The sequence below is a fragment of the Trichoderma aggressivum genome (assembly GCF_033847375.1).
Source record: "Trichoderma aggressivum f. europaeum strain CBS 100526 chromosome Unknown scaffold_018, whole genome shotgun sequence".
In the NCBI taxonomy this organism is placed as follows: Eukaryota; Fungi; Ascomycota; class Sordariomycetes; order Hypocreales; family Hypocreaceae; genus Trichoderma; species Trichoderma aggressivum.
This window is the reverse complement of record NW_026946384.1, coordinates 430364-453007: the sequence shown is the minus strand read 5'-3', so window position 1 is coordinate 453007 and position 22644 is coordinate 430364. Positions and strand designations below refer to the sequence as shown.

Below are 22644 nucleotides of genomic sequence, written 5' to 3'. Positions count from 1 at the left end.
CCCCCCCCCCCCCCCCCCCCCCCCCCCCCCCCCCCCCCCCCCCCCCCCCCCCCCCCCCCCCCCCCCCCCCAAACAGTCATATGGCGACAGCTAATGAGATTGCTACACCAGGCCCGGACAGCGAAATGTCACAGAAACGGCTCTCGGTGACGGAGCGCTCACCGCGGACCAAAAGTGGAAATGGGGGTGGCTGCGATGCGGCGTTTGGCCCTTTGCGCGCACGAGACGAAGTGCATGCGGCCTTGGGGGCTTCGTTGGAGGGGTCATTTTTTTTTTTGGCAGGGAATGGCCGGGCGTTTATATGTGCATCCGTTAGCATTGAGCCTGAGCTCGGCCTCCTGGGCTAATGGCCAAGTTGCACCAAATCGGGAGGGGGCGACGGCCACGAGGAGTCGATTCAACTCGCAAACTGCTCGGAGCACACAGGAGGGAGTGTCGAGGTAACCAACACCAACGCCAGCTGGACGCCCGCCCTAGGCTGAGCTACCGCGAACGGAGGACTGCCTTGGACAAGATTGGGAGGCCGTGGCTGGTCGCACCGCTGATGACGGGCCTGTGAGGGGAGGGGAGGGGAGAGGAGGGGAGAGGAGAGGAGAGGAGGGGGGCGTGTCGCTATGAAGGTTGAACAGCCTCACCACGGCACAAAGGTATTGGATGTTCCTTTTCCCTCCTCCAGAACAAAGAGGTCGAGGCCGTGTAGGTACTCGTTCGTACCCGTGGCATCGCATATGGCATCGCATATGGCATGGCGTGGCGTGGCGTCGCGTTGGGTCGATGCGGCTCTTGGATGACACGCCCATTTCCATTCCCATCACGCAGCCTTGTTTGTCGTCTCGTCATGCAACCGCGTTTGCATTTGCATTTGCATTCGCATTTGCATTTGCACCTCTTCACGTCATGGCTACTGTACGACACCCGACTCTTACTGCTACTCGCACATCGTCTCCTGGCACGCAAGGGATGTGCGCATTTCTCTCCGCCCATTGCCAGGCTCGCACCTCGCCCTTGGCCTGTCTTGACGCAAACCTGGCATGCGGACGAGCCTCGTCGCATCATCTCACCCAAGCAGACGTGTCCAGATCCCAGCTAGATGCTCAACTGCGCGTGGCTAGCGCTAAGCTGCCTGGAGCTGCCTGGAGACGCACCGATGCAGAACCCGCACCAGGCACCGAATCGCACCGTCGGTAAGCAAGCATTTCTTTGATCTCATTTTCAACCAACCAACCACATCAACACAATGGTCTTTTCCTTTTGCCCTGGCTGCGCGATGATAAAAACTAGTGAGCTTTTTAAATCTGAGCTGATCAGGAAACGACGAAGCCGAGCCCCAGCGCTCTGGTTCCCGACTTTCCGTGTATTGGTCACCATGATTACATTGTTGAACTTGATCTAATCTGACAGCCTCCCGTCCCACTTCACTTTGCCTGCCGGTGCTTTGTCGAATCGTTTTCTAATCTCTCCTACTATAGTCCGCAGCCCGTACAGCCGCTTCCTCCTCGTGCTGGACAGGAAAAGCGACGCCACGGGCCATGCATGAATCGCACCGTCGAACCGCCGAGCTTCGATTTCAACCTTGCCGGCGCCCAACCGCCCCACGAAGTTCTCGATATCCGGCGCCAGGACCTCTTCCCCGCCGTACGTGATAAAATAGCCGCGCTCTGGGCTGGCTGCTTTCCACAGCTTGACGTCGTCACACCTTCCGGGCGACGCCATGCCACCATGTATCATTGTGTCTCCAGCGTATTGGTGCCCGTATTTCCAGAGGGTGCCTCTATTCAAGTAGTCGACAGGGGATGGGAAGTGGAGGCTCGAAGCCAACGTGATCCAAGGAGAGATGAGCATGGCCATTCGCGGGATGGCAAAATCTGGTCGGATCCCCTCCGGCATGCCCTTCTTGCCCAACTTCACTCCCATGGCCTGCTGGCTCTGCACCTGCATCCCAACCTCAAGCAGCATGCTGAGGATCAACGTGCCACCGGCAGAGTCTCCGGCAACACACACCTTGGAGGCATCCTTGGCCACTTCCAACACGTGCTTGTAGCCCTGGAGCGTCTGAAGAATCTGCGTAGGATAAATCTCATCCGGAACTAGGCTGTAATCCAAGGCAAAGATGGCAGGGTTTTGATAGCCGGCATCAACCAATAGGCTATGCCATGCCAGAAGAAACTCAAAGTAGAAGTAGCTCGATCCCATGGCAAACCCGCCGCCTTGTCGTAGCATGCATGCGTTAGCGCACTCCCGGCAACTCGCGTATGGAACAAAGTCTTACCATGGGCGTAGTAAATCACAATATCCGGCTCATCCTCGCCGCGTTGTTTGATCCAGATTCCCTTGACCTTTGCGTCTCCCTGCATACGGAACGGTTAGCCAGGCACGTCAAGTTTCAAAAAGGGGCTGTGGTGTGAACCTCTTCAATGGTTTCTTTCCAATAGACTGGAAAGTCTTTATATCCATGTCTCTTCATGCGCCATCTTAAAAAGGGCAGCGCCACGTCCTTGGAAAAGAAGACCCTGCCGACGTTGGCTGGTATGCTGGCGAATGCATATCGCACGCACCGCACGACGACGTCTTCGAAGATGGTAGAGCCTTTTAGGTACGATGACTTGTGCGAAGCATAGCTCCTGCAATAGCGGTTCCACACGAACTGGATAGGAAGCGTGACCACTGTAACACCATTATTGTCAATTGTCAGATGGAATTGTCTCAGCTGTCGTGATTCCCTTCATGGGTGACACCATGTTTTTTTTTTTTTTTTTTTTTTTTTTTTTTTTTTTTTTTGCATATCAGATTGGGCGCGGCGTACATAGAAATGGGATGACCCTGAGAACGACGGCTGCGGTAGGGAAAAAGCCTGCTTGGTAGAGGAGCTGTGGAGTGAGGTAGATACAGAAGACGAGGCAGTCGATGAGAGATACGGGCCCGAGGATCATGATGGCGGTGGGGTGCTCATAGCGGTTTTATCATAACAAAGGATTATTGTTTGGGTTCAAGCCATAGGGAGTGAGTGAGTGAATGAACGATTGAGGTTAGAAAGGGCCTCGAGAACTCTGTGGGTGTTGGACAAGGAAAAAAAAGAGAATAATAGAGAATATAGGAACAAAAGGAAGAAAGATGATTCAGTATTCGAAGACGATAGTATACAAGAAAATGAAGAAAATAAAAACAATAAAGAGAGCGAGTGAGTGAGAGAGTATGTGAAGAAAATGAGTATGGAAGAACAAGGTAACACCGCAATTAAAAGGAAGACAAAAATTCGAGACAAGGACAACCGACAACTTTAGGTAATATTCAACAAAAAATGACCACCGTGCCGGGGGGGGGGCGCCGGCAGCGCAGATTACAGTAAAATCTGGGGTGATGCCTCTTAATATTAAGGGTCAATCAAATCCTCCGAGTGGCTCACAAAGGGCTCCCCCCGGCCGCCCCGATTTGAGAAAGCCCCGGATCGGGCGTCCTATAACGGCAACTATTTGGGAATGTTATTTTAGCAAGGTCGTTTGCTTTAATTTGCTTGCAAGACGTCGGTGGCTTGTTGTTCTATTTCAGAAGGGTGACTTGTTTAGCACATTTTAAACTTTTGGTAGGAGGCGCGAAGGATCAATTTCTGCTTGATTGGATATGGGGGTATGTGGTTAATTCAATGTGTTGGGATCATTGCGAGTACGAGATTGCGAGGTGCTGGTGGGAATTACATAATACGGACACGAAGCTGCGCTGGGCTGCTTTTTGGCCGCCCCCCCCCTGTCAATCAGACACCGGGCCCTTTTAGGCTCTCACCATCGCCGTGGCTTTCGATCAGTTTAAGCTGAGCTGGGCTCCATTTACATTTGATCTCAATCTGGAAACGATGGGGGATCAGAGCACCCTGCAGGTCGTTGCGGACGCGCCCTTCCCCTTGACCGAGGTGGACAAATGGGTGCTTTCGCAGTCGGACGAGGATTACAAGCTTCACGATTGGGACGACCTCGAGCACATTATCGGTGTGTGAATTCACGCTCTCTGGGCTTCGTTTGGTCTATCCGAGAGGTGGCACTGGCACTGCTCATTCACGCTAACACGTGCTGAAAAAGACACAAATGATCTCTCCATTTTGAAAAGAAAGCCCTCGGACCTTCGCCGTTACATCTCTTGGACTGCAGAGACCAAGGCCAAGTATGGCACCATCACTGAATACATCCTCCAGAACCGTCTGCCCAAGGCATGGGGCTTGCCGCCGTTCACGCCCGAATCCCAAGTCCCCTTTGCTGCTGCGTCGGACTACAAGGTCCTGCTGAACGATTGGCCTTATGGATTGGCGCCTGGGATCACGCACATCGTTGTGTGGACTCGCACCCAGATTCCCACTGACCCTGAGTCGGGAGACTTGACGGTCGAGAGCAGAGCTCAGGTCCAGACGTTTGTCAACGATTACTTCATCAAGAAACTCGGGCTTGGAGGAGAGCATCAGGTGCTATGGTTCAAGAACTGGGTTGCCCTTCAGAGCGTGCGGACTCTGGAGCATTTTCACGTGCTGGTCCGCGATGTTGACGATGATATGCTGGAACGCTGGACGGGAGAGCGGCCTCGACGGGAGTGAGCAATGATTTAATAGACCCCTAGACACCTGTTTTTTTTTCTTCGCATAGTTTCCCCAGCCATTCGAATAGACCACCCCAAATCGACCCGTATATAGCATCTAAGCCGTCCTTCGTGATCGACGGTTCCCCTGCGGCGCAGCGTTGCCGGCGTCGCCAGCATTTTGCATCCCGGCCAGCGCATTCTTGCCCATGCCAAAAAGTCCATAACCCAGGTAGGCGCCGTAGGCAGGGACCACGGCAAATAAGAGCCAGCCCCAGTTTCCAAAGAGGATGACGGAAACGATGGATGCCCATGTCACCCAGATGACATCAAACATGTACTCCGTCAAGCCGGCAGCCGCCAGGTCTTCTCCCGACGTCTTGAGAGCCCCCGTTGCGGCATCGTATTTGGGTCGGCCGGAAGATTCCAAGATGAATTCGCAGATGAAGCTCGGGACCGAGAGGAGGCCGTAGACGAGGAGAGAGCGAGACCGGAGCAGGAAGTGGGTGAGCAGGAACAGCACGTGGACGACGAGGGATCCAATGTGCAGGTTGTTTAGAGAGGCCGCGTTGGACTTTGCGCGGTCCTTTTTCGCTTTTTGGGCCATTGTTCGAATTGTTCAATCTGGTGTTGAACGGCGCAGGATTTTGCAACTGGAAGCTTTGGTGAAATCTGGTCAGTTTCTTTGACCAGTGGAGAGTTTACTGTGCAAGGTTGCGCCAGCTGGGGTTGAGCTGTGGCGCCCTCGTGTGGCGGTATGTTGTCAACATGGCCGTTAGTGGGGGCTGACATCACCCGCAACGATTCAATCAATCAATGGCACGACGCAGCGGGATACAGTGGGCTGCCCGCTATCCCTTCACTGGCGGCCCCCTGTTGCTAGGCAATGGCAGTACGTCGCGCCTGGGGCCAACCTAAACCACCACAACATCTGGACCTTGCGCGCCGCGACTCGGCCAAAAAGTTACAAACTTTCACGCTCCCTCCCTTTGCCTGCCTAGGTACTCGATCCCGAATCCAAGACGCTGTCTGCTGCCGGGCGTCGAGAACCGCCTGTCGGAACTGCTTCAGCGCAGAGGCAGGCAATCCCGCGCTGGTTCAGGAGTCTGTTTCTGTTTCTCCTCGAAGCGTTGTTCAGCCATTCCCATTCACGCTCGCCAAGACCCGCCATTCCATTACACCCGCGGCACCTGTTTTTCAGCCTTGTAACGCACGGCCGCTTGCAGCGCTCTTGTCTTTGCTGCATCGATAAAGGAGAAGGAGGACAAGTGACTTGGGACTGAAGGTGGAGCGCTCGGAGCCGTGTATATGCTTCGCTATCGCCGATAGTATTGTTGCTTATTCGAACCTCGCCGATTTGCGCCTGCTGGCCACTTCTGTCTCGAGCATTTCATACGTCACATATCTTGTCTACTCTTTCGACTTCTCTCTCTCTCTCGATCCTACAGCGACTGCTATTATCACGACGGTACGGCACGACACTGCCCGACAAGTTTAACGGCCCGGTGTTGCCCCTCGTCATCTAAAGTCGACAAGCGTCTCATGGCCCCGATACATCGGTGACAACCTTGCCAGTCTTCAGCGACTTATACCATCACCACCAGGATGGCGCCAAGTCCGATTGCTGTCGGGGGCCTCCTGGGGCAGGTGGTTCATTATCACCTCGACAACGGCTCATACGACAATGCACTCTTCTTTGCTGAACGATACGCCGCGCAAGATTCTCGATCAAGTGAAGCCGCCCATCTCCTGTCACTATGCCACCTCCGACTTGGCGACCACCGATCCGCCTACGACGTCAGCAAGCCGGCGGGATATCGCGGCGTGAACTTGGGCTGCAGTTGGGTCTTCGCCCAAGCCTGCTTAGCGCTAGAGCGATTCAAGGACGGCATCACAGCTTTGGATAAGGCTAAAAGCCTGTGGTCGCAGAAAAACACCATGGGCAAGCACAGCGCGACCACTCGATCTGCGTATCCCGACGCTCCTGCGGTTCTTTGCCTGCTGGGGAAGCTGTACCGCGGCTACGACGATAACAAGAGAGCCGTGAGCTCTTTTGAGGATGCGTTGAAGCTCAACGCCTTTCAATGGGACGCCTTCAGGGCCTTATGCGACATGGGCGTTAAGACCCGAGTGCCAAACATCTTCAAAGCCAGCGACGGCTTATTGCAGAATCTTGGTCAGGACTCGACTACGTTGGTACATGTCGAGCTGAGCCAGAGCAGCATCACCACCCCGACCTCCTTTGAACAGCCTCCTCCAAAAAAGTCGTCTATGAGATCTATGGCGTCTGACATGACCGCTGATCCGTTCGGCGTTAGCTTTTCCGCCGGAGACATGACTCCCATGTCCGAGAACACGCTGATAAACTCAGAGAGCGACTTTATTTCCAAGATGCACAGTTCGAAGCTTAGGCTTGCCAACTCTGCCAACAATCACCAATCCGAAATGGAAGGCCTTGAGACCCCAACAGGGCCACCGGTGGAGGCGATGATGTCCCGGTCTAATAACCTGCAGGAACCACCCCATGCGCCCACGAGGAGGACCCGTAACATCCAGCACATGGACCAGACGCTTGAGGCACCGCCACGAATGAATTACCGAGTAGGATCGAAACGAAACGCCGTCACGCGGGAGAAGAGCAACAGCCAAGAACAGCCGATGGAGCCCATCTCAGATGCCCCCAGCGCTCCTACCGGAAACTCGCGATCTGGCGTCATTTCGACAACTGATAGGAAACGAACGCTGGCCGGCCATCCGGTATCACGATCAGCCAACAACGAGGAGCATGCAACCAGACGAAGTGCCCGATTGATAAAGCCGTCGGCCAAGACGAACTCGGCAACACCAGCTCCTACAGGGCCCCCTGCTGGACGAGAGTTGAAAAAGGCTAGACCCCCGGTCTCTCGAATCGTCCGGCCGGGTTCTAGCGGCTCCAACAACGTCGGAAAGGTCATTAGCGGCAACCGGAACCGACTGGAAGACCACAACGGCGACGGAGAATACGGAGAGATGGGCAAGGTTCAGGAGGCCCCGCCTCATCCGGTCCCCAAGATTGCTGAGCCTGATACGGCAAGGCTCGAAGAGGCTTTGAGATGGGTAATGGATTTGATGAAGAAGCTGGGGAGCGGGTACTATTTCCTGTCCCAGTTCCAGTGCCAAGAGGCTGTGCAGGCGCTGAGTTCACTGCCTGCGGTTCATCAAAGCTCGCCCTCGGTTCTGGCGCTGATGGGACGTGCGCACTACGAGCAGGCATCATACGCCGAGGCCGAGAAGTACTTTCGGAGAATGCGAGCACAGGCTCCGTCGCGGCTGGAAGATATGGAAGTATATTCTACCGTTCTCTGGCACCTGAAGCGGGAGGCGGAGCTCTCTTTCTTGGCTCACGAACTCGTGGATGCCTCATGGCACTCCCCTCAGGCATGGTGTGCCCTGGGCAATGCCTGGTCTCTAGCACGAGACCCTGAACAGGCGCTCAAGTGCTTCAAGAGGGCCACACAGCTGGATCCAAAGTTTGCATACGGCTTCACGCTGCAGGGACACGAGCACGTAACCAACGAAGAATACGACAAGGCCCTCACGACCTATCGGCAGGCCATCTCGGCAGACAAGAGGCATTACAACGCTTACTACGGCATCGGCAAAGTCCAACAGCGCCTGGGCGCTTACGACAAGGCCCTCACGCACTACCAGGCCGCCCATCTCATCAACCCCAACAACGCGGTTCTAGTAACATGTATCGGAACGGCACTCGAGAAGCAGAAGCAAATCTTACCCGCCATACGTGCTTACTGCAAGGCCGTTGAGCTTGCCCCTCGCGCTGGCCAGGCACGATACAAGAAAGCAAAAGCTTTACTCGACATTGGGCAGAATGAGGAGGCGCGGAAGGAGCTTATTATCTTGAAGGATCTAGCCCCTGACGAAAGCACGGTGCACTTTCTTCTTGCGCAGATGTACAAGAGAATGAATGAGAAGCAGGAGGCGGTCCGCCACTATACTATTGCTTTGGCATTGGATCCAAAGGTACGAGAAAGCTCAACTCCGGACGGTTTTCCTTGCAGGAGTATGACTAACATGACTTTTTCACAGTCTGGTCCGTCGATTAAGGAGGCGATTGAGAGTTTTGAGGACGATATACCAATGGACGACTCACTGATTTGACGATGCTCATGAGTAAATTCTTTTTTTTTTCCTTTTGTTTTTGAGGAGAGGCTTTGGATGGTTTTTCTTTCTTGGGCATTTGATAGTAGGGGCACACAACAGCCACCACGTGTAATATGAACCAAAAAAGGGGGGGTTCAGTTTTTCATTTTTTTTTCCTTTCAAGAAGCAAACTTTTCATCTCTGGTACTCAATTGCTTGGGCACGAGCTTTGAACGCTCGGCGGCGACTTGCAAAAGGCTAGAATGAGGGGCAAACTTGGGCTGGAAAGACACGATCACGACACGGGCAGGGTGATATGTCTTTTGGCATGGCATTGGCGTTCTTTGGGGGCCTTGGAAGCTACTTGGAAGGCTTGGACTAAGGGTCGAATTGAGAGCAATGGGTTTGGTTTTTGCCTTGCTCTATGTATTGAATACTATAGCACAGGAGAGGAGGGGGTGTATTGGCTGTATAGGTACCCTTTTATTGCGGGCGTTTGTATCATGATGTGCAGTGATATTGGTGTTTTGAGGGTGATGGAAGGTGATGGCTAGGTACCTACAAGTGTACTATTCCTCCTTCCCTACGAGCTTCTTCTCCAATGACCTAAAGAGTATGTTATTATGAAAGCAATGGAAGTTATTACTGTTGCAAAGTTGATACATTTAGCTGAATTTCATTGTGATAACCCTTGTACCTCTTTGGGGGTTTGCAGCTACAAGCCTCCGTCCGATGCGCATAAACAAGGGGTCTACGCAAAGGGATGCTCTGCTCTGCTCTGCTCTCCGGCAATTGACGCGTACCAGCAAAGTACCTACCGCTTCACAGAAGGGATGGCTGTACCCATCGCGTTTGTTTACAGGGCACGTTTGCACTGTGCCGGACCGCGAGGTACCTGCGCGCTAGAAGCTCCAGCTCCGTTTTGCTGGCGTGCATCACCGTTTTTTGTTTTGCTACTAAAAGGGAGAGTGAGAGAACGCGCTTGGCGTTCCTGGCCGACGTTTCTCCGAGCAGCAAGGTATATGTCCAGTAGCTTTTGGGGGGGCAAATCAGAGCAGTTTCTGGCTTGGTCAGCTCAGAAAATGGCAACGAAAAAAAGGGAGCCCCGCCGAGGCCTGAATTATTTAGTCGCGTGTGTTGCATCCCGCCCTTCCGAAGCAGGAAAAAATAGGTGCACAGGAGCGTTAAAAAAAAAAAAAAAGAGAGCACTAACAGACACCAACTACATAATTCCTAGCAGGTGGTACCTGCACCACAAGTAAAATTAAGCAAACGAGTAGGTACCTCTGCACCTAAAAAGCCTGCCGCCACCCCACCCCCGAAAAGGGAATAGGAGGGCAGGAAACACAGCCTTTCAGCGCGCAAAAAAAGAGAAAAAGGTGCAAAGCGGTTACTGATCCGGCGCTGATTCCCTGCGCGTATTTATTGCTCGAGGCGCCCGCCCCCCCCGCATCTTTGCTCTCGCAACATTCTTCGTCTCTTTTACTGGTGCAGAAAAAACGTCATTTTGCAAAGTGACGCGTTTACCACGGATTTCTATACTCTCCGACTTTTTCGCATTCTAATACATTCATCATGACTGGCCGTAAGTATTTCTTTTATTGTTTCTCCGCTTCGTGTGCGCCTGTGTGGATGTTGTGCGTATATGTCTGCATCGCGTGAAACGCGCGCGTTGTGAAGCCGAGATGGGAACTCGAGAGACGACGATGCTGACTGTCGTTGTTTAGGTGGAAAGGGTGGCAAGGGCCTCGGCAAGGGCGGTGCCAAGCGTCACCGAAAGATTCTTCGTGACAACATTCAGGGCATCACCAAGCCTGCTATCCGACGTCTCGCCCGTCGTGGTGGTGTCAAGCGTATCTCTGCCAGTAAGTTTTTTCATCCCTTGCATCTTCGGGCCATCATCATGGGGGAAGAGGACTAACGCGTCTGGTAACTAGTGATCTACGAGGAGACCCGCGGTGTTCTCAAGTCCTTCCTCGAGGGTGTCATCCGCGATGCCGTCACCTACACTGAGCACGCCAAGCGCAAGACCGTCACCTCGCTGGACGTCGTCTACGCTCTCAAGCGACAGGGCCGCACCCTCTACGGTTTCGGTGGTTAGAGCGTTGGACGCGTTGTTTTCTGTCTGCGCGGTGGCGATGTGGAGCTGGGGTTATCTGTGCAAATAACATGGACTCTTCTGTACTTTGATCGATTGGCGTTGGGGGGAATGGGCTTACGAGGAGGCGTCATGGTAGACGACCTTATAAATGAGAATACCACATGAATACAAATATGATAATCATTCCGTGAAACGCGTTCTCTCCTAGAAATCCTGTCATGTTTGCGGTTGTGAATGTTTGACATGATCATTGTAATTTGCATCATTCATTATGTGTAACTGAAGAAATCTATAGGTATTTCCGTCCAGCAGCTGCTACCCTTGCTCTAAAGATGGGACTCCAAACCTCCATGTTTGCCTTGTAAAACGGATTCATGATGGCCTTGACCCAGTTGTCGTAGACTTCGGTGAAGAACATCTTGATTGCCTCTTCGGTGGCCGGACTCGTCGGGTTGGCGCCAATAGCGGTTGACGATCTGGACGTTGCCGTCGAGGTTGGGGTGGTGGGCTGATGCAACAACAGGAACTTGACGTTGCCGCCGGTGACGAAGCAGGAGATGTAGTTGTTGAAGAACTTGTCGATGCACTTGAGGTACCTGCGATATAACGTGGGCGGTAGGTCGTCAGCCTTCGTTCGTCTCTCCTCGCAACGGGGCTTTCACAGCGAAGAGAGGGTCGCAGGCTAGGCAACAGGGGTTTTTTTTTCATAGCCAAATAAATGGCGATAGAGAGACTCACATCTGGCCGCTCGACCACTGCACCTCCTCGGCTATGTCCAGGCTCGAGTGAAGAATGAACTGGTTCAGGTGTCGCACTTGTTCGGTGAAGCGGGACTGGCCATCGCCGCCCTGCTTGGAGGTGCCAAACTCATACTCGAACAGGGGATTATCCTGGGTGCCGACAATGGCAAAGTAGTAGCTCATTGTGCTGCAGCGCCAACCATCGGGCGAATGCGCGGGGGCCCAGCTGGTTCGGCAGTCCGGTTCTGTTTGTTGTTTTCTTTCGTGATGCCGGAATAACAGGGTCGAAGGCTTATCGGATTGCGACCTGTTTGGAGTGGATGAGATACGTCGCTGGGAAAGAGGGTGTGTGCGAACCGCTATGGCGCATCATTGTTCCGTCCGGGAACCGCACACGCCCCCCAAATTCCGGAGGGGCCAATCCGGGTGCGGCCAAGTCCGGAATAACTGCATTTTGAGAAGAAAAGCTTCTAAATCCAGACAGCGACCTCTTCCCCAAAAACAGCGACGAACAAAGAAAACCAAACCAGCCCACACAAATGTTCGGCCCATTTCGCGCTACGAACCCGCTGTCGGGCGGCCTTTTGTGGAAGATCCCATGGCGACTGTCCAAGTTCCAGAAGAGGCGGCACAGGCTGCGGCTGCGGGCCGTGGACAGCGTCGTGGCCACGCTGGACGCGGCGCTGGGGAAGAAGGGCCAGACGCTCGAGGCCATTGAGCGGTGGAAGGCTGAGATGCCGGTGGAGGAGGAGATGCTGCCGAGGGACAAGTACACCATGTTTGACCGAAAGGAGAAGAAGTACCGCAAGGGCATTCACAGTATGTCCGTCTTTGTCTGTTGGTTGTTTTTTTCTTGTTGTGTACGAGTGCTGACTCTGGGGGGTTTGCTAGAACTGCCAAAGTGGACGAGAGTTTCGCAGAGAGTCAATCCTCCTGGATACTAAATACGGGATGAAACCGAGACGACTATACAACGAGCGAATTGCAATTTTTATCTAGGTTGGAGGAGAAGAACCCGGGGAAGGATGGGGACGACGGTTGTGACGATATAAGCAGAGACTTATTGTACATTACCAACTACTTACTACCTTGCACACTACGGCGGAGCACTCTGGAACTACGGCTGTATGGGAGTTTATAACGAAGAAGAAAAAGAAAAGGCCTGCGATTTTGGCTGCATGGATCAGCGGTTGACTGTAGGAATACCCGGATGGTGGTGCTCAATCTGAAATGGCACGATGGATTAAACCAAGATAGAAAACTTGCGCCGAGAAAAAATTCCAAATCTATTCCCGTAAAAGGTATCATTCCAAAAATATCAAGACTTTCATAAAACAAAGCAGTTCCCCCCTAATCGTCATATCTCGACTTCTCGTCCTGCAGCGCTCTACCCACGCCTCCTCGGCCCTCGTCAAAGTCCTCCCGGTATTCGTCTCGGACCTGGCCGCCCGACTTGCCTCGGCCATACTGTCTGCCCTCCTCGAATCCCGGGTCCAGGTCTGTCCGGATGATGCGCTCGTCTAGCTTTGTGCCGCCAATGTACTTCATGCAGTCCAGGGCGTCCTGGTGGGTGTAGTACTCGACGAAGCAGAAGCCGCAGGGGGTCTTGTTGAATCGGTCGAGACCCATGACGAGACGCTTGATTTCGCCGCACTTGGAAAAGAGCTCGTAGACTTGCTCTTCTGTGGTGTAAAAGGAGCTATCGAGAAAGCCGTGTTAGGGTACGTATTGGGGAAGATGATAAGGGGGGTTGAGAGGTTCAGACGCACAGGTTGCCGACGTAGAGAGTCGTCGCGTTTGCGAGGGGATCAACGGCGGGCTCCGCAGGTTCCTCTGCATTGTCGTCTCGGTCGCGTCTGCGCTTGTTCTAATGACGTGTGAGCGTTTACACTGCAGTTGGGTTGAGTATCACGCACTCTGCTGATATAGTAAGCACTCGGTCTGTCGAGGCGCTCGACGGTGCTTCGAACTTCGCCGCGCATCGTGTGACCGGTGTGCGAGCTTCGAATTGGGAGGGAGGACCGGAATCGACGGTGAATCAAAGTAATGCCGTAAGATTGATTGTCGAGGACTGCGTAAATGGGAGGGATGGCAACAGCTGAGATGGTACTGAGGAGCTCAATTGGTGTGAATAAGGTCTGATGCAGGTAGACGATGGAAAGCTTCAAGCCCAAGTATTCAAGTAGTAATACAGCCCGGCACAAGCAAGAAAAAAAAAGGCTGAGCCTGTTCGCTGATGCAAGGCACCTGTAGAAACAGCACACTAACGGATCTCATAGGCGGGTACAGCGATTGCGGGTGGATCCCCTGCCACCCAGTTGCCCCAGATAACGCGCTAAAGCTTTCCTTGCTTCGCTGACAGCCGCGCTTTTTTGCAAAAGCTTCGAACAGCCTTGGAAATCCAGGTTGTTTTCTGGGATCCGGCAAGACGCCGCTCTCTTTTGAGCCGTCAGGACAAACACAGCTTGCGCCGGCTATTTTCGCTGAATCGGGAGAGGAGAGAATATTTGCGGGAAGAGGGAAGAGACGTCAATCCGACTCTGATTCTCCAGCAAACAAAGAACAGCCAGCCATGCCAAAGGTCAAGGGCTACTCGGCAGCTTGGCTGTCGAAAAACGCCCCCGGCAACCAGCTCTTTGAGCCTTCAGCCGAATCCCTTCGATCCAGGGCCCTGTCGCCGGGAAAGAAGAAGCAGTTTCCCGGGCCTAGGCGGACGATTGCCCGACGCGGAACGGAAGTGTTTGTCGCTGTGGGCAGGGAGATCCGATGGGGTGACCTGGTCTACCTCAAGGAAGAATGGACGGACAAACAGTCGCGGAGGAGGAGCAGCGTGGGTGTTCGAATCAAGCGCGAGGACGACACTCTACAGTCGATTGATACGGATGGCACTGACTCGGCGGGCGGATGGAGGGTAAGTTGATGATTGGTTCTCTACACAGAAGAAGAAGGAATCAATGTGTCGTGGCGTGGCCACGACGAGCATGCTAACACGACAATCCACAGATAATCAAGACGCCAGCGGCCGACGATATCCGGCAGCTCATCATCTCGCCCAATACCAACCTGCTGGCCATTCTCACGACACACACCGTACACATCTGCGCACTGCCCGACTCATCTCACCTCACGAGCGAAGACACCAGCCCACTGAAGCCCAAAACATACACACTTGGGCCTACGACCCACGTCACTTCTCGCTCTGCCATTGTATCCGCCCTATGGCACCCCCTAGGAGTTAACGGCTCTTGCATTGTGACCATCACGGCCGACGCAACGGTCCGCCTGTGGGAGCTTTCGACGCAGGACCGCTGGTCATTTGACTCTCCGACGACGTCGATAGACCTCAAGAAGTTGGTGGATGGCACCAGCGTTGATCAAGATTTTTCGGCGTCGGTATCGGCCACTAGCAAGGCCTTCTCGCCCGATGAGCTTGAGATGGAGGTGGCAGCAGCAAGCTTCGCGACTAAGGGCTCCGGCGGCTGGAATCCGATGACGTTGTGGATTGCGATGCGCGAGGGCGACGTGTATGCGCTGAGTCCCCTTTTACCACAGCGATGGGCACCTCCGCCGACACTGATTCCTTCTCTTTCGGTCTCCATTGTTACCACAGTAGCAGCCATCGAGGACGACCCCAGTGTGGACGCCAAGGAACAGCTTCTGGCGCAACAGCAGCTCCAATGGATGGGCGAAATTGATTCCCAGGAGCCTCAGATCATGGATTCCATTATCCCAGGAGAACCAGCTCTCGAGGTCTACACCAGACCCTCGCGGCCCGGTGCCATCCCTCGCCTCCAAGGACCTTTTGACCTGCAGGCAAGCCCGGAAACAGGAGATGACTTGGATAGCTCCATCACAGACATCCTCGTGATTGGAAAGAAGACAGAGACGGAGGATCTCATGCTGGGTGAGGAAGACGAACTGGACTTTGATAACGGAGACCAGGAAGGCCTCTCTCTGGCTCTTGTTTGCTTGCTATCTACAAGTGGTCAGGTCCGCGTCTACTTGGACACAGACGGAGTCCAGGCCCAGTGGCTACCTCCCAAAGGCAAGAGCAGGTTTAGCCAAGTGCTGAAAGCTGCTGATATGGAGCCCCCCACGCTTCTGGCATTCCAAGCCATTGACACCATGACCCCAGTCGAGGTCAACGAGGGCAGCTGGCCAGTCTTCAGTACAGACGTCGTGTCCCGATACAACTTTTTTGTCACTCACCATGCGGCCATCACATACATTTCCCTTGCCCCTTGGATCTTCAGGCTCGAGAGCGAGCTGCGTGGGGAGCACGAGACTGGCACAGACTTCCGTCTTGGCCTCTTGGCCAACTCACAGTCCACCAGAGATAGGGTATACGCCCAGCAGGCGGCAGATGCCGCACTCCCACTGGCAGCCTGCGTTGCCATCCGCGATCCCGATCTTGGCTATTTCCTCCTCTCGGCGACGCCTTATGAGCCCATCGCCCTGACGTTTGAAACGCCCGATGACGAACCAATCACCGTACGACAGGAGAGTCCCGCCCGTGAGCGTGAGATGAGCATGGCACCTCTGGACTTCTACGAGCCCCGACCAGTGTACAGTATTCCACATACCTTTAGCGAGTCGTCCGCCGTGCCAGAGCTGCTGGAGCGCCTTCGCACATCTCGCCACAAGACCATTGTTAACCAGGAGGTGAGGCTCAGCCCGCTAACGCTGTCCCTCTTCACCGATGCGCATAAGATCCTCAGTGATGAGACATACCGACTGGGCGTGGCGGCGGCCGAAGTCTTTCGCCGATGCGAACTCTTACAGGCGGAGCTACGGCAGCAGGTCAGGAAGGCAAACGAGGTCAAGGGCAAGATTGACACCATCAACGGATCTCATAGAGAGGATAACGAGCCGGACAGCGCAATGTACGAGAGGCGGATCAATGAGGCAAAGGAGCGACAGGAACGACTGACGCGACGGATGGAGGACCTGCGAAAGATGGTCAGTAAGACTACCTCACGGGAACTCAGCACCAAAGAGCGGGCGTTTGTAGAGGAGGTCAAGGCGATGGACGCTAGCGTGTCTGGACCGGCCGGAGCTGAAGCTGGGCCAAGGAACCAGGCCAAGCAGGTATGGAGGCGGCTGGAGGAGGTCAAGAGGTTGCAGGCTGAGCTGGTGGCCGAGGCCGAGGCCTTGAAGACGGCGAGCGGCACCGCATCCCCGGCTAGCAGCGTGGAGCTGCGTATTCCTCAAGACATACGACGTAGCAAGCTACAGCAAGTGCAAGGACTACTGTCCCGAGAGTCTGCGCTAGTTGAAGCGGTAACGTCACGACTGGAGCGGCTTCAGGCGAGCTTGTAAAAAAAAACAAAAGAAAGAAACCCCCTTGGACTCGACTTGGGAAGAGGTTGGACACTGATAGTACTAGAAAGGGTTATGATGGCTAAGGACAGGGAAATATGACGACTGCCATTAAGGGTGTGTTGTTAATGAGCTTGAGGGTAGTGGATTTACATCTGTGGCGAACGAACAATGGACCAATACAATTTTTTGATCTTTCTGAATCGATGAACGCTTGTCACTTGGCTTGTGTTGACGGCGCTTCCCATTCAAACTACGACGCGGCACAGTGGATGACTTGACTATCTAGCTAGCACTTGAGATTTATGACATACGATATGAGAGTCAAAGGCTGGGTGTCCAATCTATCCAATCCAGGTACATGGATAAACAGGAGTGCAACATCCCTGCCAATGTCTCTGCCCATCTCCACCAGGCATCTCAAATCAGTCGGCGACGTGAACGCCACAATGGAGGCAGACGGCGTCTGGTGGATGGGACGCGGGAGGCCCTCTGCGGACCAAGTACGGAATGTGATCAATACATGAGACAAAGGGTCTCGTTGTCATGATATAATGTATCCTGATTGGTTTGTTGATTCTCCTCCTTACTTGGTCTCTGCTGATAAGATGTTTTTAGGTGCGTTTGTGATTGACTACAAATGAAAAGAGTGAGGCTGTGGGTGGAGGGGGGGACGGGCGGGATGGGAAAGGCAGGGCGAAGGGGATTGAGACAGCTTTGGGCCGTGATGCTGGTCAGGCACGTTTCATCTAGGACCAGGCAATTGGTCTCGGAGACATACGAGGATGGCTATGAAGTCATTCCTTTATGCGCTGTGACGAGGGTGCCGCGGAGATGGACAACCTTGCATTTCTGGGGATGTAGCTTGGACGGAACACAGAGGAGAGAGATACAGAGAGAGAGATGAAGAGAGAGAGGAATGACAGGCAAAACATGACATGGCCTCTGTTTGAGACGGCCTCGGATATGGACAAATGAGCAGCTTGAGTTGAGTGAGAGAGAGCAAGGGTCTGTGATTTCGTTTGCGACATGCAGCCAGTGGTGGAAATTATACCGTACGGTGAGCACACATCGTCACAAGACTGCCTCGGGGGGAGCAAGCAAAAAGGCAAAGATCGATAGTTGGGGGATGCTAAGGATGCAGCTCTCAGGTTGGTATTTTTATTTGCTTTTTTTTTCTTCCTTGCCTACCCCCTGTCGGGTTGAGGTCTCAGCCTGAACTTTTTTTCGGTGAGTGCAATAACACGCTTTAGACATGCATGTGAGCAGTAGCGGCACTGATTTCGGCCTTGGCTTTTTCTTTCTTTTCTTTTTCTTTTCTTTTTTGGGGGGAGCTATCCTTGATGCTTGTTTTGGATGGCTTGGTTTTCGGGGAGAAGAAGGTTGGCGGTGACCGAGGATGGGCTGCCTGTTTAACCCGTTGCTTTTTCTTTTTCTTCCCAGCTGGTCTGAGAACGGGACGATGGTGCTTCTCGGTGGCTTGTTATGGTGGTACAAGGTATGGAGTCTTGGGAGGAGAAAGACTTACAAGGTGGCGGGCTGGGTTGCATGGGCCGTCATGTAAGGGGGTGAAAGGGTGGAAATGAAAAGAACACCACAGAGGGCGAGGCTGGCATAAGGAAAAGATGTGCAGAGCAGAAGAGAGTCAGAATGGATAAATGCGGATAGATGTTTGTGCGACCTATCAAGATCGAGATCGAGATCGTGGGCGTGCTTCTCCGAGTATATAAGTCGTGGTGTTTACCCTTCTTGCGTTTTGAGATTCTCTCTCTTCTTTCTTCTTTCAACCGTCAGATACACGATTGACCAAACACACCATTCTACACATTCTTTGACTTTATTTGTCTCTTTTTACGTTGGCTTCTATCTTTTTTTACTTGTTTGTTTACTTGATGCAATTGACAATGTGCGCACAAAACGCAAGCAACATGACTGGAACTACCTCTGACCATGGAGGCTTGTACTACATTGAGCTGATCAAGTGTGAGTTTGAAACCCTTTACCTACCTTGCTTCTTAATACTAACCTCCCTCTCAATGTAGCCAACCTCCAGTTCATCCACGGCAAGGAATGCTTCTTCGAGGTTCTCTCGCAGGTCAAGGCCCCCGACCAGTGGAAAGTCAGCGTCCTCAAGACCGAGGGTGGTTTCCGGACCGTCCTCTTCTCTGATTCGGGTGTCGGCCTCCTCAATGTGCTGGAGAAGCTGCACCGCAAGTCGGCCGAGAAGCTGGACAAGTTCATGGCGGACAATACCGCCGACGCCTACGCGTACGTGAAGCGCAAGGAGGGCGAAGCGGCCAAGGCTGCCAAGGTTTCGTCTAGCAAAGACCAGGCGAAGGAGACCAAAGAGGTCAAGGAGACGAAGGAGAAGACGCCGCCCAAGACTCCGGTTCCTGAGGCGGCAGTTGAGCCTCGGGATCCTCGCATCTCGAGCAACTCGGATTCCGACAGTTCGGATGATTTTGGCCCGGATAGTGCCAGCGTGTTTGTGAAAAGCCGCAGGGGACAGGGCATGTGGCGTGATAGGAGCATATTTGATGAGCCTATTTCAATCAGGTGCGATCCCAGCCTTCGCTCGAGAAGCCTCCTTTGTCCCAACTATGGGCCGGCGAGCTCCTTCTACCGCATATCTCCCAGTGGTCGTCCGGAGGCCCTTGACGAGATTGCGATTCGCGGCCTTCTCAAGGCCGATCGCGAGTTGAGGAGGAAAGAGAGGCGCGAGGAACAGGCCGCAAAGGAGGCTGCAAAGACGGCTTCTGCTCCAGCTGTTGCCCCAGCTCAAGCTGCTGCTCCGGCTCCTGTGCCTGCGCCTGACACTACCAAGACTCAGGCTCAACCTCAGGTCGCCTTTGCAACCGAATCGCAGATGACCAACGACCTTGAGCGCTTGGCTCTGCGAAGTCGCGCTCAGAAACACCGCGCGGAGCCTCTGCCGGCCCCCAAGAACGTGCTTGTTCACATCCGCTGGCCGGAATTCGGCGACGCGGTGGTGGCTGATGAGTGCCAGCTCAGCGTGAAAGAGGTGCAGAGCCACGTACGAGGCATGCTGAAATCGCATGGCTCGGACCTGTTTAACCTTACCAGACCTGTCAACCCTCTTATGTTTATGAGCAATCAGCTGGCCAACTTTAGCGTGGCTGTCAAGGCCATCAACTTTGATGATCAGAGGTTCATGTTGGGGCCAAAGGTTGGGGATGATTTGACCAAGGTTTCCAAGGACGTGGAGAGCTGCAAGGCGATTAAGATTGAGGTTGAGGTGAAGTATATCTTGTGAGGTATCTTGTAGGGCGTTTTGCCTCTTGATACATGGGAGTCAAAACCGAGAAAAGGTTTTGACAGGATTGAAAAAAGCAGTCATTATTAGATACATGTATTGCTGGTGGAGGAGGGAACTGTTGAGTCGGAGCATGTTCTTTGGATATTGTGCTTCTGATTGACGGTTCTTTGCTTTGCCATGCGGGTCTTTGTAGTGTGTTGGCTATGGGCACGGGAGTTTTTACAAAGTGCACCGGTTACCTTTCTTTAGAGTTGATGATTGACTGTATTGAGTGCTCTATGGTGTCTTTTTGTGATTGAGTCTAAGTCACCAATATGTATCATGAACTGTGTGTAGGACGAAGGTTGTACTACACATTCATCCCGATGCCATTCACCTATATAGTTGAGGGTGCCGTAGAGATTGCTGCTGTGTACCCAAGGTTGTCTTGCAAAATACCATTTGCTACTGTCGGCTGCAAGAATACAAACCCCGCTAAGAATGCTGTGATGAAACAAAAAAGAAAAAAGAAAGCAGCAAATCCATGTAACCTGCGCTGTCGTGCCCGCACAGCGACATCCGTTCCCCCTTGCATAACCTACAAGGGTCTAGATCAACTTGGAAGCAGCCATGTCATGCAAAGACGAGACCGGTGTGAGTTGTCATTTCTGATGGGACACTCAGCCGTACGAGAACAGGCCAATAGCATCCGGATGGGTGATGAAATACTGCATCGGCTTGGTACAAGCTGAGGGCCAGATACAAGGGAGAAGAAGGCTTCCATTAGACACGGCATGTTTGCGGGACTAGTACGTTGGCAAGTTGGGTTCTTTTGTAGTGCCGAGGAATACATGTACGAGTATGAGCATGCAGCCGATGATTCGAGAGAAATAATCTGGATGAATCAAATGCGCATATGTGAGTTATCATACGAGTCTTGACGCCACTCGCGGCTGAGTTATGCAGTCGAATAGCCAAATTGAAAGGGTCCAGGCTTCTCTTGGTCGCCTTATGTTTCTCTTATTGGTAACAGTGACTATATGTACGCATCAAAACATCATTATTGTGTATGATCCCGGTTCACACAGAGCTCAACAGCTCTGTGAACAAGGGACTAGCTGCTTTATTAGGAGAAAAGTTGGCTCTAGCATACCGGCACGGAGCGGCACGCCCATGTACACGTAGATCTGAGGAGAAGGGGGTTACTTCATCTCGTGTACTAACATTTGATTGCATAAAAGTGTGAATGCTTGGCGCGGAATTGGACGAGAGCGAGGCTGAGGATGGGAAGCAAGGGGGTGAATTAGTGCACTAGATGGACGTTCCGCGATTGGAGGAGCTGAAGAGTAAACTCCGTTATGAGGCATGTTCCCTGCTTAATGCTTGCGTCTGTATGGCACTCGTTGAAGTGTGAAATTAGATTGGTACTGGAGACGAGCTGAATGCAATGCGCAGAGTCCGTTGGTCAATCTGGCTGGAAGCGGAAGAAATGAAGCGTCAGTACTCGTATGAGAGAAGGGTGACACCCGTGACGCCCCCTCAATCAGTATAAAGTTATGCATAATGGCTACTCTCTACTCGTTCTTTTGTTGAGATTCCTTCTCATGCAATGCTCGGAATGCCGTCGCTATCCGTCTATAGCTATCCGCCAATAAGACTATCACGGGAGGGTCAGACTTCGAAGCCTCTCCGCCGGGTGCTGGCCACTCACAGAAGGGGACGATGGCCCACGGGGCGTTGAATCCAACGTAATAGATCCAGAAATAGAGAAACTCGGGTCGACTGTACGACACGCCATGAAGACGTTGCTCAGCCCAGTTCGTAGCGTAGTACAAGGCCACTCCGTAGAGGTGGGCAACACAGACGACGATCTGGAAGAGGTGTCTGGACGGGTGGTTGGTGCAGATGCAGAGGACGGCGATGAGGCTCAATGGTCCCCAGGCGAACTGGATGAGCGCGTTAGATGCGTTTCGAGAGGAATTTTCGGGGCTAGGAGGAAGGATGAAACGAACGACGGTGATGGTTTCGACGCAGATGGTGAAGATGTCGGAGGTGAGATAGCGCGAGTCGGAGAGAGCGTATTCCTTCCAGAGCTGGGCGAAGAGCGTGCCTTTGCCGGAGATGCCTGCGCGGTGAAGGATGTAGTACCCTGTATGAAACGAATTAGATGCGATGTTTGCGAGATGAAAGGTGAAGATGATACTTTCATGGCAGTATGAGCACTAACCTTCAAAGGCGATATGTAAGAAGCCGCCTGTTCCCAGAGTCTCTGCGATTAGCCATGTATCCAGCCCAGATTTGGCACGCTGTGAATAAAATCAGCTTACACAAGGCAAACCACGAAGCCGCAAACCGGTCGATAGACCGGACACGGCGCGGGGAGCCGGAGCCGGAGCCGGCGAGGAGGTAGGCCGAAACTACAACGGCGCCGATGAGGGCCCCGAAGACGGGAAGAGAGCGGGAGAGCGGGAGGTCATTTGGGCGATAATTGGGGATGGAGACGCCGAGAGGGTAGTAGGGATGGTCCATTG

General features: G+C 53.3%; 12 protein-coding genes across 12 annotated transcripts; 7 read left to right on the top strand and 5 right to left on the bottom strand.

Moving 5' to 3' along the window:
* Nucleotides 1-80: 80 nt before the first annotated feature.
* Nucleotides 81-1188, top strand: Triagg1_5328 (uncharacterized protein; the record flags this gene model as incomplete). The annotated part of the gene is made up of 3 exons (XM_062899830.1): nt 81-262; nt 427-555; nt 630-1188. 3 exons carry the CDS (start codon nt 81-83, stop codon nt 1186-1188), a joined length of 870 nt encoding a protein of 289 aa, XP_062755802.1.
* Nucleotides 1189-1389: 201 nt separating this feature from the next.
* Triagg1_5327 (uncharacterized protein) lies at nt 1390-2930 on the bottom strand (the record flags this gene model as incomplete). Its single annotated transcript, XM_062899829.1, has 4 exons — nt 1390-2207; nt 2270-2348; nt 2408-2664; nt 2804-2930. The coding sequence occupies 4 exons, from the start codon at nt 2928-2930 to the stop codon at nt 1390-1392; spliced, it is 1281 nt and encodes a 426-aa protein (XP_062755801.1).
* A 917-nt stretch (nt 2931-3847) lies between these two features.
* On the top strand, nt 3848-4576 carry Triagg1_5326 (uncharacterized protein; the record flags this gene model as incomplete). The annotated part of the gene is made up of 2 exons (XM_062899828.1): nt 3848-3980; nt 4071-4576. The coding sequence occupies 2 exons, from the start codon at nt 3848-3850 to the stop codon at nt 4574-4576; spliced, it is 639 nt and encodes a 212-aa protein (XP_062755800.1).
* A 99-nt stretch (nt 4577-4675) lies between these two features.
* Triagg1_5325 (uncharacterized protein) lies at nt 4676-5164 on the bottom strand (the record flags this gene model as incomplete). Its single annotated transcript, XM_062899827.1, has 1 exon — nt 4676-5164. The coding sequence occupies one exon, from the start codon at nt 5162-5164 to the stop codon at nt 4676-4678; it is 489 nt and encodes a 162-aa protein (XP_062755799.1).
* Nucleotides 5165-6162: 998 nt separating this feature from the next.
* On the top strand, nt 6163-8715 carry Triagg1_5324 (uncharacterized protein; the record flags this gene model as incomplete). The annotated part of the gene is made up of 2 exons (XM_062899826.1): nt 6163-8577; nt 8644-8715. 2 exons carry the CDS (start codon nt 6163-6165, stop codon nt 8713-8715), a joined length of 2487 nt encoding a protein of 828 aa, XP_062755798.1.
* Nucleotides 8716-10272: 1557 nt separating this feature from the next.
* Triagg1_5323 (uncharacterized protein) lies at nt 10273-10798 on the top strand (the record flags this gene model as incomplete). The annotated part of the gene is made up of 3 exons (XM_062899825.1): nt 10273-10282; nt 10425-10562; nt 10635-10798. 3 exons carry the CDS (start codon nt 10273-10275, stop codon nt 10796-10798), a joined length of 312 nt encoding a protein of 103 aa, XP_062755797.1.
* A 289-nt stretch (nt 10799-11087) lies between these two features.
* On the bottom strand, nt 11088-11721 carry Triagg1_5322 (uncharacterized protein; the record flags this gene model as incomplete). Its single annotated transcript, XM_062899824.1, has 2 exons — nt 11088-11394; nt 11537-11721. 2 exons carry the CDS (start codon nt 11719-11721, stop codon nt 11088-11090), a joined length of 492 nt encoding a protein of 163 aa, XP_062755796.1.
* Nucleotides 11722-12077: 356 nt separating this feature from the next.
* Nucleotides 12078-12482, top strand: Triagg1_5321 (uncharacterized protein; the record flags this gene model as incomplete). The annotated part of the gene is made up of 2 exons (XM_062899823.1): nt 12078-12357; nt 12430-12482. The coding sequence occupies 2 exons, from the start codon at nt 12078-12080 to the stop codon at nt 12480-12482; spliced, it is 333 nt and encodes a 110-aa protein (XP_062755795.1).
* Nucleotides 12483-12888: 406 nt separating this feature from the next.
* On the bottom strand, nt 12889-13520 carry Triagg1_5320 (uncharacterized protein; the record flags this gene model as incomplete). The annotated part of the gene is made up of 3 exons (XM_062899822.1): nt 12889-13237; nt 13308-13405; nt 13455-13520. 3 exons carry the CDS (start codon nt 13518-13520, stop codon nt 12889-12891), a joined length of 513 nt encoding a protein of 170 aa, XP_062755794.1.
* Nucleotides 13521-14110: 590 nt separating this feature from the next.
* Nucleotides 14111-16857, top strand: Triagg1_5319 (uncharacterized protein; the record flags this gene model as incomplete). The annotated part of the gene is made up of 2 exons (XM_062899821.1): nt 14111-14449; nt 14542-16857. The coding sequence occupies 2 exons, from the start codon at nt 14111-14113 to the stop codon at nt 16855-16857; spliced, it is 2655 nt and encodes an 884-aa protein (XP_062755793.1).
* Nucleotides 16858-18785: 1928 nt separating this feature from the next.
* On the top strand, nt 18786-20131 carry Triagg1_5318 (uncharacterized protein; the record flags this gene model as incomplete). The annotated part of the gene is made up of 2 exons (XM_062899819.1): nt 18786-18840; nt 18900-20131. 2 exons carry the CDS (start codon nt 18786-18788, stop codon nt 20129-20131), a joined length of 1287 nt encoding a protein of 428 aa, XP_062755792.1.
* Nucleotides 20132-21687: 1556 nt separating this feature from the next.
* On the bottom strand, nt 21688-22642 carry Triagg1_5317 (uncharacterized protein; the record flags this gene model as incomplete). Its single annotated transcript, XM_062899818.1, has 3 exons — nt 21688-22262; nt 22341-22367; nt 22441-22642. The coding sequence occupies 3 exons, from the start codon at nt 22640-22642 to the stop codon at nt 21688-21690; spliced, it is 804 nt and encodes a 267-aa protein (XP_062755791.1).
* Between the last annotated feature and the right edge of the window lie 2 nt (nt 22643-22644).